Genomic DNA, 17,359 nt, shown 5'->3' on the forward strand with positions numbered 1-17,359 from the left:
TTAGGTGTCAGGACCCTGTGCTTTGGTGCAGGTGACTGGCTCTTGCCCCAGGCAGAGCCGTGAAGCTTTCCAAGGCTGTTGTGTGCCACACAGTGGCATGTGGTGGTTCCAACAGGCCATGAGCTGTCACAACATAGAAGTACCTCCCTGAGTTACTCCTTCACCATTCCAGTGAGCTGTTCTATTCAGTGAAAATAAAGGGTCAAATAAAAGCTGGTCACTGAAATTTGAAATCTGTGGATGAGTGATAGGAGCCATCATAGCAGCAGCAGCTGTGACAAAATTTTCTCTGCAGACCCATCAGCTGGAATTCCAGCCTGGAACTCCCCAATTCTAAGGACCTGGTGAGCACACGATGAGTTCCAAGAGGTGGTCACTGCCATGAGGGCTGTAGATGGACTTTCTTCCAGGCACCAACTTGGGGTTGCACCAGGGTCAAAGGTTTGTCATAGTCAAAGGTCAGCAGTCAGTACAGTGTGCACCAAGGGACTCAGGGTAGCACAGGCCCCACGAGTGGCTTGAACAATGCTCCATGAGTGTATGACACTGTGATGTTTAGCCAGCCCCTGCAAGAACCACAGCTGTGTTCATGCTGCCTCATGCAAAGACAAGCCCGGGCCCGGGAAGAATCTGGTTTAACTTCAAACACCCTATTGTGGGTACAGCTGCTGATTAGCAACTTCAGTGACAGCCTTAACCCCAGGCCCCCTCTGTCTCCCAGCACTGGGAAGGTCCAGGACCCAGGCTTGTGATACAGCTGCCAGGACTCAGCCCATATATGGCTTTGGGAGCATGAGCAGAGCCAGTGGCACCTGGCCAGGCAGCAGATCTGGGGAAGGCAGAAGCTCCATCCTGAGCTAATGGCTCACACAGTCCCTCATGGTACAGATCCATAGAGCACCTGCCCCATTCCATGTATGCTCCATCACATGCCCCCACCTGTGCACCACTTATCCTCTTAGTGCCTGTGCTGAAACTCATATAATCCCTTCCACACTAACCCTGCACACACACCCTGAGCCTACTTCTCACTTAACCCTATAATCCCCCTCTGGACCCCACCTTCGGCCCTGCCCTCTGCACTCCCTCATGGCTCTAGACCCCTGCACCTCCTCCTCATGCAGCACCCACCCCCAGGCACTCGGTGCAGCCAGTCTCCTACATCCAGCAGATGGATAGAGCTCCCCCAGAACCAGCCATGCAACACATCCTCCCAGCCAGCACTTGGATCCCTGCCCACCTGTTGCTGTGGTCCTAATGCTGAGGGAAGTCTGCTCTGGCGGGGTTGCTGGATCCACAACCTTGTGGGTAGGAGGATGCAGAGCAACCTGAGCTCTGGCCAACTTTGCAGGCCCCAATCCTGTGTGATGGCAGGGCACTGACATTGCTGGGCCGAATCCTGTGCCATCCCACTTCTGTGCCCCCTGGCTCTATGCTCTGTGCCTTGGGCAGCTGCCCCTCTGTCCCCCACACCGACCCAGTTACAGCCCGGACTTAGGGCAAGAACTGCACAAGACTGAAACTGGGTTTGGACATTTATATGGATATGAAGAAATCCCAGATTTATAATTAATGACAAGAAAAATTGGGAAGGGGTATTAATCCTTGTACTTCAGGACATAAGCCACTCTCTAACAAACAGAGAAAAGGATGACACCCTCGGGCAGATTTTGCCACGTCTGCTCACTGCAGGGTTTGTAAACATTCCTCTGAACCATCTGCTGCTGGCTCTGGTCAGAGACAGGAAAACTGGGCAGTGATCATGCAGTGTGTAGTGTACGTTGGATTTCTGTGCCTACATGGAGCTGTGTCAGTGTTAACAGAGCTGCGCTCACTACACCAACCCACCCATGAACTACCCAGAGGAAGACGGGAACCTAATGGTGTTAAACCCTTTGTGTTCTACAAACTTCAGCCACAGATGGAAACAAAACATACCACTGTATCTAATTATGCACAAATCTTTTTACACTGACTAATGCAGAGTCGTTTGGGGCTCATTATAAAAAGTTTTATCTCAGAAGTCAAAGGACTTTCTGTTGTCTCCAAGCTGTTGACCTTTGCCCACGCGATCAGACAAATTACCCATGCCCCTTAAGGTCAACTTCCCAACAGAAGAATTTGTATTTCACATGGCTGTGTTATTCCAGTTTCAAAAATCAAAATGACATATGTTTAAGGATAAAATTTCACACAGAAACACAATCTTTGGCTAAGCAGAGAATTGGAATCACAGCAGAAAATGGAGAGAGGGTGCATGTTGCTGTTTTGGTTTTGTGTTTTGCAAAAATTTTAAATTTAATTTTCAGTGGTAAGGCATCTCGAGAGCTTCTGATGAAAAAGATTACATGAGTGTAAAGGATTAGATTATTGTTGTTATTATTTGGCTGGCCTGGGATGTAGGTTCACAGTATAGGCCTAATGAAGTTTAGCATTTCAGTTTGCTGACTATTTTTAATCTAATCTTTTCATAATGAATAAAGGACAAAATCATTTTAAAAAAAAAAGGGGTCAGGATCAGCATCAGCAGAATGAATCCCACCTATCCCCACTCCTTTCCCCACTCATAATTTGTGGATGGGTGGTGCTGGGGAATGAACAGCAGAGCTTCCACCTAGCCTATCTAAGCCCAATGTGATTCTAATCACCACAAAGATGCAAGCACCTCTCAAGTAATAAGAGCCAAAAAATCAAAATCACAGTTGACCAGTGGTTTCACTTTCCTGTTGACTTTCTAGAGGCATTTGGGGATTTTCTGTTTGTACATTTACCATATTATTTCCTTCTTCAATGCCTCTTCTACTACTTTTTCTTTACTCTTCCATTTTTCTTCCCTCTTTTTCTTAGTTATTTTTAGTGTATTGGCAGGGGCGGTGAAAGCTAAGCCAACAGAGGCTGTGTCTACACTACATGCAAATTCCGAAAGCCTGAATATTTAAAATGGGAATCGAAAGCAGGGATATTGAAAGGACTCGGCCACACACACAAAGTGGATTGTAATACCAATCTGCTCTTTTGAAAGAGGTTCCCATTCTTTTCAAAGTGAGCGTCCAACACAGCAATGAGAGCCCTTTTGAAAGAACAAGCCAGGGAAAGCCACGCACGGGGTCACATGGCTGACAAGCCCTTACGGGGCTTGCAGTCAGCTGACTCCTTAAAGGGTCCCTCCCAAACACACCCACCCCGCACAGCAGAGGGCTGCTGAGCTACGGACTGCATTGCAGACAATGTGCTCAGAGCAAAGGCTGGATCACACGAAGCACCTGCAGCTGCCCGAGGGTGACGTCTTCCCCCAACCTCAGGGCCCAGATGGCCATGGTCATCCTGGCCTTCCTGGAAGCCCTGCAGTCCATGACTCCCCTCCACTGGGGTCCTGCAGGCCATGCCACAGGGCACTCACTGTGTCCTTTTCCCCATCCCCTCCAGTGCCTCTGGAGGTACCCAGCAGCGGAGACTGGTGGGAGAGGCTGGTGATGGGCCAGTGGGATGACAAAGGGTGGCGCCAGAGCTTTAGGATGTCAAGGCAATCATTCAAGGAGCTGTGCCATTGGCTCACATCCACCCTGCAGCATGAGGACACCCGCATGGGCCCGCATTCCCACATGAGAAAAGAGTGGGGATCGTGGAAGTTGGCCACCCCGGATAGCCACCGTTCAGTTGGATACCAATTTGGGGTGGGCAAGGCCACTGTCGGGGCTGTCCTCCTGGAGGTAAGTCAGGCTGGGGTCCTGCACCCACTATGGGAAGAGAGGAATGGGCTCCTGGGCTGAGGGCCCCCACAGGGGAAGGGGGCGGGGGGCACTCTGCAGGGGACCAGGAAGGGGCACGGAGGGCCATGGGGTACCCCACCGTGCAGGCTCAATTGTCAATGCCCTCCCTCACACAGGTGGTCCAGGTGATCAACCGCGTTGTCCTGCAGAGGGCTGTCCAGGTCGGGGATCTTGACAATGCCATGGCCGGATTTGCTGCCGCTGGGTTCCCCAAAAATTCCATATTGTGATCCGCACCTCACACCACAGTGCGGGCTGCTATGTAAACCACAAGGATACCGCTCAGTGGTGCTGCAGGCCCTTGTGGACACCAAGAGGTGCTTCACTGGCAACTGTGTGGGCTGGTCTGGGTGAGCCCACAACGCCCGGGTATTCCGGCACTCCTGTCTGGGGTGCCAAATGGAGGAGGGCAAGTACGTCCCTGCCGAGGAGCTCCCCATGGGGGACACCACAATGCCCCCCTGCATAGTGGCTGATGGGGCATACCCCTTGCAGTCATGGCAGATGCACCCCAGCACAAGGCACACCACCCCCAGCCAGGATGCTTTTAACCAGCACCCAAGCCACGCCCACAATACTGCAGAGCACGTTTTCAGGTGCCTAAAGGGGCGCTTTCGCTGTTTGAACGCACGCCTGGATGTCATTCTCCCCAACGTCCCAGTGGTGGTCACGGCCTGTTGTTCTCTGCACAATGTCATCGAGAGCAAGCACAAGTGGTTCGTGCAGGGGTGGGCTGCAGATGGCAGTGCTGGTATGAGCAGCTGGCTGTGGCCGTGTGCCACCAGGCACATAGGGATGGGGTTAGGATCCTGGAGATCCTCCAGGAGGCTGTTGAACAGGAGCCTCACTGACACTCTCCCAGGCACCCTCCAGCCCACACCCACCCTGCACCACTGCCCCCCACACACCCACACCACACCACTGCCCCCAAGAGCACAGGGGACACCAGGATGCACAAAAAACATGACTTTTCTTACAGTTAATGGAACACAAAGCAGCATGTAAATAAAAAGCACTTAACAGTAACCAGGAGTCTGGTCGTTCTAACTGGGGGCTATGTACAGGGGTGAATGTGGGAGAACCATACACAATAGGGTGGGGGTCAGGCACCTCAGAGCGGGGGCCATGGGCAAGGGAGGGCCTATTTTTCCATGGGAATGGAAGGCTGGGACCCTCGATGGGTGTGGAGGCCCTGCCACCTCAGGTCTGGGGGCCCCATCGGGGCTGGGATGGGACAGGGAATACAGGGAGGTAGGGCCAAGCAGAGGGTGCTGGCAATGCCTCAGTGGGGGGACCAGGGGGCTCAGGAGGGTGGTAGGAGTTGGGGGCTGGGGGGACGGGCTTGCCCTGGCCCACACTGGTGATGAGCCACCGGACCAGTGTGAGCCAGGTGGCCAGGGAGAGATTGGCCAGGGTAAGGGCAGTCAGTTCAGGGGCAGGAGGGGCAAGGGTGCGGGGGGGAGGGGAGCAGCAGAGGTAAGGTCACAAGGGTGGCAGAGGGGAGGGGCAGGGTGCTCTGTCTCTGGGTGGTCAAGGTGCTGGAGCGCCACAGCCGCCTCGCTCCAGACCTTCTGCCGCCAGGCCCTGTCCTCCTGCTCCATCTGGAGCCACTGCCGGAGGACGGCTGTTTGCTCTCGGATGGCAGCAGTGCGGGTGTCTGCGGCCTCGGCCTCGTCGTGGTGTCTGCAAGTCTTCTAGGGCTGGGCGAGGACTGGTCTGGGCAGTGGGGATGGGGGTTCCCCGGCTCCCTCGGAGGGCAGAGTGGGACTGCCAGCTCCTGGGATGGGACTGCCTCAGCCCTTGGACGACAAAGCTGAGGAGACACAAGGGGAGAGAGAGGCAACCTGTCAGTGCTGTCACCCTGGCCCAGGGACCCTACCTCAGCCTCCCAAAAACCATCCCCCGACACACCATCCATTCACCTGACCCCCCACAGGTTCCCATTTGGCCAGGGGGTTCCCTCTCGGGGGCACCCTCTGGATGCGGTCCATGCCCCACCTCCCTTCCCAGTCGGGAGGCTGTGGTGCTGTCCACGGGCACGGGTGCTGGTGCTGCCACACCTGGGCCTGCGACATGGCTGAGAGATGCAGAGAAGGGTGGCCACCCCCTAGCCCGGGGTTTACGAATCACCAGTTACCTACTGGGGCTCTGGATCCAGGGAGACTTGGCTTGAGGGAGCCTGGCTGGAGAAGCTGGAGATGATGGCGATGACCGGGGGCCCTCCTCCTCCAAGGCCTGCTCTGGCTCCTCTGCCCTGGTCTGGCTTGATGGTCCCGACTCGTCCTGCATCTGTGGCTTGGGGTCCAGTCTCAGGGGCGGTGGTTTTGATGATGGCCACCAGTTTGGGAGTGGCCTTTGGGACCAGGAATTGGTGTAGCTCCCTGTAGTATGGGCACCTCGGAGCGGCCCCTGCCCCCAATCACATGGCCGAATCCCTGGCCCAACTGTAGGCCTGCCTCATTTCCTTTACCTTTCAATGCACTTGCTTGGCTGTGTGGAGAGGGTGGCCACATTTCTGGAGCCCTGGCACAGGTGATCAGAGGCTGTGGCGTTCCTGGGCTGGCCAGTACTGTGCTGCAACATACCCTTATCCCCCCAGAGGCTGAGGAGGTCTTTAATCTTGGCCTCTGCCTATGAGGGTCCCCTCCTTTTCTGGCCCTGAATGGCCTCCGGCGACCCCTCTGGCTGGGAAGAGGAGGGCTCACCATCTGGCCGGTGGGCTGTGTGGCTGGAGTGTGGGAGCAGCTGCAGGGTGTGCTCCTGATGCTGCCAATACACTCTCAGGCTACGTCTACACGTGCAGCCAACATCGAAATAGCTTATTTCGATGTTGCGACATCGAAATAGGCTATTTCGATGAATAACGTCTACACGTCCTCCAGGGCTGGCAACGTCGATGTTCAACTTCGACGTTGCTCAGCCCAACAACGAAATAGGCGCAGCGAGGGAACGTCTACACGTCAAAGTAGCACACATCGAAATAGGGATGCCAGGCACAGCTGCAGACAGGGTCACAGGGCGGACTCAACAGCCAGCCGCTCCCTTAAAGGGCCCCTCCCAGACACAGTTGCACTAAACAACACAAGATACACAGAGCTGACAACTGGTTGCAGACCCTGTGCCTGCAGCATAGATCCCCAGCTGCCGCAGCAGCAGCCAGAAGCCCTGGGCTAAGGGCTGCTGCCCACGGTGACCATAGAGCCCCGCAGGGGCTGGAGAGAGAGCATCTCTCAACCCCACAGCTGATGGCCGCCATGGAGGACCCAGCAATTTCGACGTTGCGGGACGCGGATCGTCTACACGGTCCCTACTTCGACGTTGAACGTCGAAGTAGGGCGCTATTCCTATCTCCTCATGAGGTTAGCGACTTCGACGTCTCGCCGCCTAACGTCGAAGTTAACTTCGAAATAGCGCCCAACGCGTGTAGACGCGACGGGCGCTATTTCGAAGTTGGTGCCGCTACTTCGAAGTAGCGTGCATGTGTAGACGCAGCTTCAGCTTCCTGCACAGGGTTTCTGGGTCCTTGCAGTTTTAAGAGCAGCTGGACCCATACACCATAAAGCCGCACTGGTGCTGGCAAGAGTGTCTTCATGCTCCCTGTGGTCGCCACCATGGTAGACCCACTCTTTTGAAAGAGTGAGCCGGGAGCATGTACACATGCCCTCTTTCAAAATCCAATTTAGAAAGGAGCAACTCTTCCTGAAATCCGACGGGAAATAATTTAGAAAGGGGCAGTTATGCGTGTAGACTTTCCATGGCCTCTTTCAAAATTGGGCCCCCCTTTGAAATAGATTTTGAAATAGAAGGCTAGTGTAGACACACCCAGAGTAAGCTTTTGTGCTTCATTCTGGAGGTGGTCAGGTCTCAGGGTATCAGGATTCCATCTGGCAATGGGTTTTTTAGGTGCAGAGACAGCCCTGCCTCCTCCTGTCACAAGCGTCACCCTTAAAGATGGCATAGATTCATAGCAGCTAAGAAACACAGTTGACAAAGAAGGTCTTAAATACAGAATGAGAGGAGCTCTCTAGTATTTCGTAAACTATGTTCCTTAAACAACTCGCAGGTATGCTGTGAGCCTCTAACACTTTTCTGATATCATAGGCTGGTGGTATAAATTTTCTGTTTTTAAAACCAGATGCAATGTTACTTCTTCACTGCTATGATACCGGATTAAATTACTTCATTTTTGATTTTGCTGTATACGTTGTTGTTTGTTGAGGTGTTTTGTTTGTTTGTTTTTGGTGTGACAACAATTTTTGAAGAAAATTTTCATAATAAAATTTGCTCCATAAAAAATATTATCGTTTGGTATTCTGTGGTCTCAAAACGTTTAAGAATCACTGCTCTAAAGTATCTACAGCCAGTACCATGGAAAGCCTTGAAGATTAATCCAGAGATCTTGAATTTGACCCTGTGCTTTCTGAGTACCCTGAGTAAAATACAGTGTGTGCTGGAGGTGAGATACCCCAGCAATTTGGTGGGTTTTTTTTTACCCATTGCATGGAAATGATGGGAAGGCCTCATGAAGTTTCTCCTGTTTAAAATGGCAACTATCTCCCATTACTCTCAGGGGTGCTGAAGCCAGCAAGTTGACACCTTTCTTTTCCTCCATGTGGAAATGAGGTTAACATAAGAACAGACACACTGAGTCTGACCAAAGGTCAATCTAACCCAGTATCCTGTCTTCCAAGAGAGGCCCAGAGAGAGTGTACAGAATAGGTAATCACAAAAGCAATCCTTCTCCTAACATCCATTTGCAACCACTGACAAACAGAGGCGAGAGACACCACTCATACCCATCCTGGCTAATAGCCGTTTATTGACCTCACCTCCAGGAATTTACTTAGTTCTTTTTTGAACCTGGTTAAAGTCTTGGTCTTCACAACCTCCCTTGGCAGAGCCTTACTATGCGCTCTGTGAAGAAAAACTTCCTTTTGTTGGTTTTAAACCTGCTACCCATTAATTTCTTTTGGTGACCCCCAGGTTTTTTGTTACGGGAACAAGTAAATAACTTTCCTTATTCAATTTTTCCACACCAGTCACCATTTTATAGACCTCTATCATACCCCGCTTTAGTCTCCTTTTTTCTAAGATGAAAATTCCCAGTCTTTGCAATCTTTCGTCATATGGGACCTGTTCCTAATGCCCAATTATTTGTGTTTCTCTTTTCCGAACCTTTTCTAATGCCTCTTGCCTTGGAAAAAGTAGGCTGCCATGTCTTTCTATAACACTGAAGCCCTGTGCACCAGCAACCTAGCTTCCATTTTATGGTTCAAGACACTTGACAGGGCACAGAAACTGTGGAAAGCAGTAGAGACGCTGTGCAAGGAGGATGGAAAGAAAGAGGGAAGCATGTGGCAGATTTAGGGTGAATTAGGGAGATGTGGGATTGGGCTGGAGGCTGATACGGGGGCAGATCAGAGGGAAGCTGAAGGAGACAAAGGTCATAAGAACAGCCACACAGGGTCAAACCAAAGGTTGATCTAGCCCAGTATACTGTCTTCCAACAGCGGCCAATGCCAGGTGCCATGGAGGGACTGACCAGAGGAGGTAACCATCAAGTGATCCATCACCTATCACTCATTCCAAGCATCTGGCAAACCCAGGCTAGGGAGACCATCCCTGCCCATCCTGGCTATTAGCCACTGATGGACTGATCCTCCATGAATTTATTTAGTGCTTTTTTGAAACCTGATATAGTCTCGACCTTTACAACATCCTCTGGAAAAAAGTTCCACAGGTTGACTGTGCATTGTATGAAGGAATACTTCCTTTTGTTTGATTTAAACCTGCTACCTATTCATTCCACTTGGTGAAACCCTAGTTCTTGTGTTATGAGAAGGCACTATTAATATTTCCTCATTTACCTTCTCCACACCAGTTATGATATTATAGAGCTCTGTCATTCCCTCCCTCGGTCATCCCTTTTCAAAGTTGAAAATGCCCAATATTATTAATTTTTCCTCACATGGAAGCTGTTCCAAACCCCTTATCATTTGTGTTGCCCTTTTCTGATGGGTGGGAGATGGAGGGGCTTAGGTGGCAATTAACGGCCAGATTCTGACACCTTTTCTCAAGCTGAGTAACACTTTCCTCCACATATAGCTCCCTAGACTTCATGGGACAATCACTGGAGTACAGGATTATTCAGTATGAAAAGGGTTTGAGAATCTGACCCTAAAGGAAGAACAAGCTGAACTCCAGAGTTGTGACACCCATTGATGTTCTTCACCTCACGGTGTCAAACCCACTGTAGGAAAAGTGGACAAGTTTTCTGAAGGGAAGAGCTGCAGGAGGGATGAATCAGGAACCATGAGGAGAGATGTAGTGATGTTAACATCCAAACCCACCCTGGTATGTTGAGGAAAGTGCAAAGATTTTCTTGGTTAATGCGCAGGTCTTCTCTTTGATGTGCACTTCGGGAAAATTGCACTTCTAGCCTGTTCCTGATTAGCATATCCACTGGCCTTTGACCACACAGCAAGAGGTCAGCATGGAAAATGGCAATTGTACATACAGACTCTAAAGCACCTGGAAATGTTTCCCATAATGATCATATTTATGACTGATGTAAAATAAGATCGATGCAGAGTCTAACTGGACACACAAATAAAAAAAATGATTTCGTAAATATCTACCTAAAACTCCCCCTCAGCTTTGGTACGATTTTTACGATACCATGTTGCAAAGTAAAGAAAGACATAGAACAGGGGCTGGATGGGGGAAAATGGGGTAGAATGGCTCCATTTGAAAGAGCTTCACATTTCAGAAGCACACAGAATATAAAGCAAAGAACAAGGCCCTATCCAGAGGAGACTGTTAGCAGTCTTCAGAAACATCAGGGAAATATGCAAGGTAAGGATAGGTGCAGGGAGGTCAGAAAAAGCATCTGACATCATCATTCTACAACAATATGGTCATTTTAAAGAAAAAATCCTATGGGTTTGTGCTGGCCAGACAGTGTAGGCCTACAAATGGTGGTAGTAGAAATTCACAGTCACTTCTGCAGCCCTGGAAAATGCAGCTTGTGTGTGTGTGTGTACTTGCATGCCTGAGACTCTAGCCCACTGTATCTAAATAGTGATGATATTTCATACAGCATTGTAACACAGGGCTAAAATTAAATGCATGCTTAAGCTCCCACCTTAAAGAGGATGCTCTACTTAGCAAGGGCCTTTCTCTGTAGCTACACTGAGAAAAATTAAAACATTGCTAGTAGTAATTCTGTAGTTAACTTTGAGAAAATCAATCACTTCTAATTTTTTGTTTTCACTTTTCCACTCATTTTTCCCTTTCTTTGAGCTTAAATGGATCTTGTTGGGTTGGTTAATTCCTGAATAGCATATGTTGACATTTATATGATCCCAACCTGGACGCAAGTCAAGAGCCTGAAAAGTTAAAACACTTTCTAAAACAATGAGAAGTCCTGTGGCACTGTATAGACTTGTCATGCATCTGATGAAGTGGGTCTTTGCCTATGAAAGCTTATGCTCCGGTAAATCTGTTAGTCTATAAGGTACCACAGGACTTCTTGTTCTTGTGGATACAGACTAAACACAGCTGCCTCCTGATACTTTTTAGTTATTTGCACAAAATTGCCTCATCATGTTTTAAGAAGTCTCCACTGATATCAGTTCTGTTGACAAAAAATGATAGCCAGCTGTAACCTAGGATGCTCTTAGCCATTTAAAATTATGAATGATATATACATCCCCACAATGATATATACATCCCCACAAAATTGCTGTGAATGTTACAGAAGCATACCCAATTAAAATTCTGAATGAATAATGCTGCAGAAGTTTTCATAGTATTTCCACCATTCAAGTTAATTAAAACATTACAGCCAAAATTAATTTAAAATTTAGAATTAATTTCTTGAGAAAAATCCTGTGCGTCAGATGCACAGCTGATGTAAACTGGCATATTTCCATTGCAGATTTACACCAGCGAGAATCAGGCTATGTGATTTCATTGTTTACATGTAGCCAGAGAGACCATCCTTCATTTTCAGCCTATGGTGTCATTGACAAAGTATTGGCAGAGTTATTGGCCAGACATTCCTAATACATTTTTATCAAGCCTCTCAGCTCAACACTGATTAATGCATTTTGTTGTCTTTGGGAAAGTTCCCAAGGTAAAAATTAGGAAAGGTCTTTTCCTTCTTTGAGAGCATTAATTTATCTTTAGGGAGGATGTTTTTCATATCTCTTTACAGTCCAGAGGAATATGAAAGAAAATACATATAAAATTACCATAAATAAAATGGATGCAATGTTCACTAAATAGCCAGGCATACGGTCTCTCCATGTTAACTTCTCCTTTTCATCCTGTTACAAAACACAAAAGTCAAGACAAGCATTAGAGAATTTATAAAGAAGAATTTTTGAACTGGGAATAGAACAAAAAGCTTACAGATATTACTGATTTCCACCCCTCCCACACACACATTTATATTTTTGAATTTGAAAATTTCAACATAATTTTGAAAACCAAAGTTTTTCAACCATCTCGAAGATAATTAGAAAAATGGAGGAGGAGGACGAGAGACACTGTCTAAAATATTGTTAGAAACTGTGCTTGAATTTCAATATTTGAAATTTCATTGAAGATTTAAATAAAATATCAAATCAGCTTTCACTGAATTTTGAAGTATTAATAGAAAAAATTAACATTAACCCTAAACTATTTATAGTCAGAGGTAAGTACTTTCATTTAACCCTCTATCCCGCTCCCAAAAAACCCAACCTCTCCCAGACTCACTTATTGTAAGTGCACAGCTAAGTGATGTTTTAGGTAAGAAACCATAAGAAGGTAGAAGTGTTTGTTACTAGCTACTTCACATGTCTCCAGTGAGGTATCCTTCAACCAATGTGCCTGTTATAAAACTGAGCCCTCTCAGCATTAAAATAACCATCTGACTATTCAAGATCACACTGTAAAGTATTCAGAAGCATCTTCTACTTTCTATTTATGACACATTTGTTTACATCCTGTGTTGCTATACTCTTTTAATATTGCTCCAGAATCTCATATGGAGTAAATCTCTTTGCTCTATTGACTTCAGCTGAGCTTCACTGATTTATACCAGATGAGGATCTGGCCCATTATTCTCAACTGGAACATTAAACACTTTAGGTAAAATTCAGTCTCCCTTGAAGTCAATGGGAATTTTGCCACTGGAGTCAGAACTTCACCCCTTGCTGTATTCTAGGCATCCCACACTCTCTCTCATGGCATCTGGTTCAAACATCAGAGAAATAATGAAGGCAAGCCCTATTTATAGAGGGCTCATATGACTTTTCGACTGGGTGCAAAAGGTAACTCCATCCACCTGATACCTATCAGTGAAAAATAATGGAGCATTATTGCCCTCAAATAAACCCAATTGCCTGCTCTTAAAATGAAAAGTAAAATGTTTTCATATGAAAAGAATTTTTAAAATAGATTTACATATAATTTCCAGCTCCCAAAAATGGTTATTAAAAATAAGATCACAGTGGTTAAGTTCAAGCAAAAATATGCAATTGAATTAACTGTGAATCCAAATCAGCTGCTGTTCTCATTAGTCTTAACATATGTGCTACACATAAGGGCCAGATTCTGGCCTTTTTTATTCTGGTGTCAATTTAGAGTAACTGTCAAAGGCAACAGCTTATATGGAGATTTACATGGAGGTAAATGAGATCACCATCTAACTCAAAAAGAAGTCTTTTTTTTTTTTCATAAAGGCACTGCTACCTCGAAAGGAATGCTGTCAAGCCATTACTTGGAAGCAGTATGATCTTTTAAGGCAAAAGTGCTTCCTGAGATTGTAAGGAAAAGTGTGGAATTTGCTCTCCTTATTCAATAGGTTTAAGCATCACTTTTCTGGAGTTGCCTGCTTGGGTGCAGGAATGTGAAGAGACATCATCCTGTCCTCTCCCTGGTTAGATATGTCCCATCAGTGCTTCTAACATGGCAGTAGGAATGTACACACACATATACACCACTTCAGTTGTGAAGAACTCAAAATGAGTGAGCTGAAAGGGCAAGAGCATAACAAACCCAAGGAGAAGCAGGCCCACAGTATGGAGAACATAAATTTCTGAATCCACCTTTTGGCCAGAAGGCAATTTTTAAAAGGGTTTTTGGGAAAGCACAGATGCATCTCATTTTGTTTTGGCATTTACCACACAGCAGTTATACAGGATATAAAAAGCTACTATACTTTGAAAAGGCATGAAGGACATCACGTCAAAGTATTTCACTTGGGGAAAAGTACTAAGGAAGCAAAACAGAAGAATGAGTTAATGCTAGCCAAACCAGTTAAGAGGAATAAAGAAAACTTTTATAACTAAACAGGGAAATGGGGAAATTGACTCACTTTGGAGGCAATGAATGAAAATTTACAAATGTCTGAGACACCACCTCTTTTTTAAAGCTGTCAAACAACATAATTTTGCATAATTAAAAAGCAGAATAAACAATCCCAAATATGAAAAAAAAAATCAGGAATGCTTCCCCACACCCAAACATCATAAAATTGGCTTCAAATTGGCTGTGTCTACACTAGCCCCAAACTTCGAAATGGCCATGCAAATGGCCATTTCGAAGTTTACTAATGAAGCGCTGAAATACATATTCAGCGCCTCATTAGCATGCGGGCGGCCGCAGCCCTTCGAAATTGACGCAGCTTGCCACCGTGTGGCTCATCCAGAGGGGGCTCCCTTTCGAAAGGACCTCGCTTACTTCGAAGTCCCCTTATTCCTTTGAGCAGATGGGAATAAGGGGACTTCAAAGTAGGCGGGGTCCTTTCGAAAGGGAGCCCCATCTGGACGAGCCGCGCGGTGGCAAGCCGCGTCAATTTCGAAGTGCCGCGGCCGCCCGCATGCTAATGAGGCGCTGAATATGTATTTCAGCGCTTCATTAGTAAACTTCAAAATGGCCATTTACATGGCCATTTCGAAGTTTGGGGCTAGTGTAGACACGGCCATTGTGAGATTTAAAAAACAGAATAGCATTGGGGTTCTTTTTATTTGCCTTCTGGTTCATGCTTTCAAGCTGTTTTTACACAGCCAGGAGGAAAAGACATATGATTTTATATTAAAATGAAAGCTAAGATTCTTACATAAATCACCTGAGCTCAGGAATCAAGAAAAACAAAACAATATAATCCCAAGATCTGGTAGCACTGAGAAAATGAGGAAGACCTTTTAAAACAGCTTTTGACAAACAGCAGGAGGGGGAATACACAGGAAAATTAATACATGCAAAATATCTGTTTTTCAAAAATGGCTAGTAATTTTGAGTGAGACAGTTTTTTTGTTTCCTAACCTGACAGCCTTTAAAGAATCCTAATAATCAGAACATGCTAAACATCTCAAAAATCAAGTGTCTCAAGGTGGGTACCTAAAATGTGGAAGCAATCAAAGTCAATACAATAACCCCTCAAAATGTGCAATTTTGAGCTGTGCTTAACTCGCATTAGCACAGGTTAAGTGCAGCTCAAAATCCTGCTCCCCGTGGGCCTGGCTCAACCCCCCGACCCCTCACGGCCAAGGATCAACACTCCCTGCCCAGTTCAAACCCACCCCCTGCATGGCCTCGGTTCAAACCCCCTGAAGCTCTGGCTCATTCCCCCATGCCACACAGCTTCAGCTCATCCTACCACTGCACCGGGCTCCAGCTCACACCCCCACCCTGAGCCCAGCTCCAGCTCACCCCCCACACAAGGCTTTGGCTCTACCCCCTGCAGGGCGATGTGGCCCTGGCTCAACTTCACCTCTGTGCCCCCTGCTGCCCCAACCTACCACCTGGCTTAACCCTCCCCAACTGCCCTGCCCAACCTCAGGATTTACCTTTCCAAAGGAGGTCCAGGGGCTCCTTATGCTTCCCTGGCTGCAGAATACGAGTTCTGCCAGGGAAACAGCCAGCTTATGTGAAATTCGAACTTATGTGAAATTTGAATTATGCTAGGGTGTGTGGGAACACAAACCTTGCATAACTCAAGGGACTACTATATTCACATCTGAAATTTTGGATTTGTAAGTCGTTGTTTTGGCATTTTTATAAATGACCTCTTTTACTGAAGCAATACATCTCAGCAGCTCACATTGATCTCAGTAAGAATTGCTGACTGCTCAGGATGTTTCAAAATCCAAGTCACTGATTTAGGAGACAAAATATCAATTTAGTGGCACAACCGATTCTGAAACCTTGGCTATTGTGGCTGGAGGAATCAAAATGTTATCTAGGCTGCACCCCAAAGATATCACCTCTCTGAACAGGGAGTAATTGTTCATGTCTGTACATCCCTCATCTGACTTCACCTGGAACATTTTGGTCAGTTCTGCACACCATTCTAGCAATAAGATATTGCCACACTGGAAGGAGTTCAGAGAAATAAAACATATATGATTAGGTAGTGGAAGGAACTGATGTATGAGGAAAGTCTAAAATAGTCAGATATGGCTGTCTTGTCTAAGTGATGTTTAAAGGAGGAGGATATGATAAGCCTTACAAACATCTGAAGGGTGCAAACACAAATAAAAGAGAGAATCTATTTTAGATAGTATGAGGGGATAGGATTAAAGAGATGACATTTAAAAAGGGACAGCTTTCTGCTGAAGAATCAAGAAAAATGTCTTGGCAGTGAGATCTTTTAGGCCAGGAAAAATACGTTAAAAGAAATTAGTGGAAGCTCCATTGCTTAAAGGATTTATGTCTGGATCTGGGCGAGTTAAGGATTTATAGTTAACTTTGATACCAATCTTCTTCCTCTCTACTTTCTCATACTCTGGGATATCGTCCTCATCTTATAGCAAAAGTAGCAGAAAGGCCTACCAAAATTACAAAAAAAAGTATTGTCTTTTACTATTAAAATCTACCTAATAGTCCTCCCTGTGAATCAGGGCTCCTAATTGCTAATCAGGAAGCTTGTAGAATGCAGAAAGGTCAAGGATCTGCAAGATTACCTGTTAATACCCAGAAATTTTGGCCATCTCAGTAATGACACAGACTCTGCTTCTCACAGCCCTCCTGATCAACTCCATGACGTGCATAATTGCCATTTTTTGCCAATGGATGTCTCTCCATCTGACCCCTGACAAGAGGGATTCAATCAGCACCTGGGGAAGTTACTGCTTTTCTGAGCAACAGTGAAGCCATAGCAACCAGCATAACTGCTGTCATATGCTCCTCAGCACTTCACAATCTTCTCTACATTGCCCCAGTTCCTCATCTACAGTGCACTCTGGGGGCCAGGATACCATCTAGTCATTCTTCTCCTGTCAAAACAAAAAAGCAGTCAAGTAGCACTTTAACAACATAATTTATGAGGTGATGAGCTTTTGTGGTACAGACCCACTTCTTCAGACCACAGCCATACCAGAACAGACTCAATATTTAAGGCACAGAGAACCAAAAACAGTAATCAAGGTGAGCAAATCACACAGTAGAGGGGCGGGGGGCAGAGTCAAGAATTAGATTAAGCCAAGTATGCAAAAGAGCCCCTATAATGTCCCAGAAAATTCACATCCCGGTTCAAACCACATGTTAATGTGTCGAATATGATTAGAAAAGAGAGTTCAGCAGCCTCCTTCCAAAGA

The 17,359-nt window shown here is 46.7% G+C and overlaps 1 protein-coding gene across 1 annotated transcript in view; it reads right to left on the minus strand.

The window, feature by feature from the left end:
• Window positions 1–17,359, minus strand: part of ANO2 (anoctamin 2) — a 281,244-nt gene that overhangs the window by 55,939 nt on the left and 207,946 nt on the right. The window contains exon 14 of the mRNA XM_074983665.1: window positions 12,026–12,100. Coding sequence (XP_074839766.1) covers window positions 12,026–12,100 — 75 coding nt within the window. The remainder of the gene's footprint in view (window positions 1–12,025; window positions 12,101–17,359) is intronic.

The sequence above is a fragment of the Carettochelys insculpta genome, chromosome 1, assembly GCF_033958435.1.
Source record: "Carettochelys insculpta isolate YL-2023 chromosome 1, ASM3395843v1, whole genome shotgun sequence".
In the NCBI taxonomy this organism is placed as follows: Eukaryota; Metazoa; Chordata; order Testudines; family Carettochelyidae; genus Carettochelys; species Carettochelys insculpta.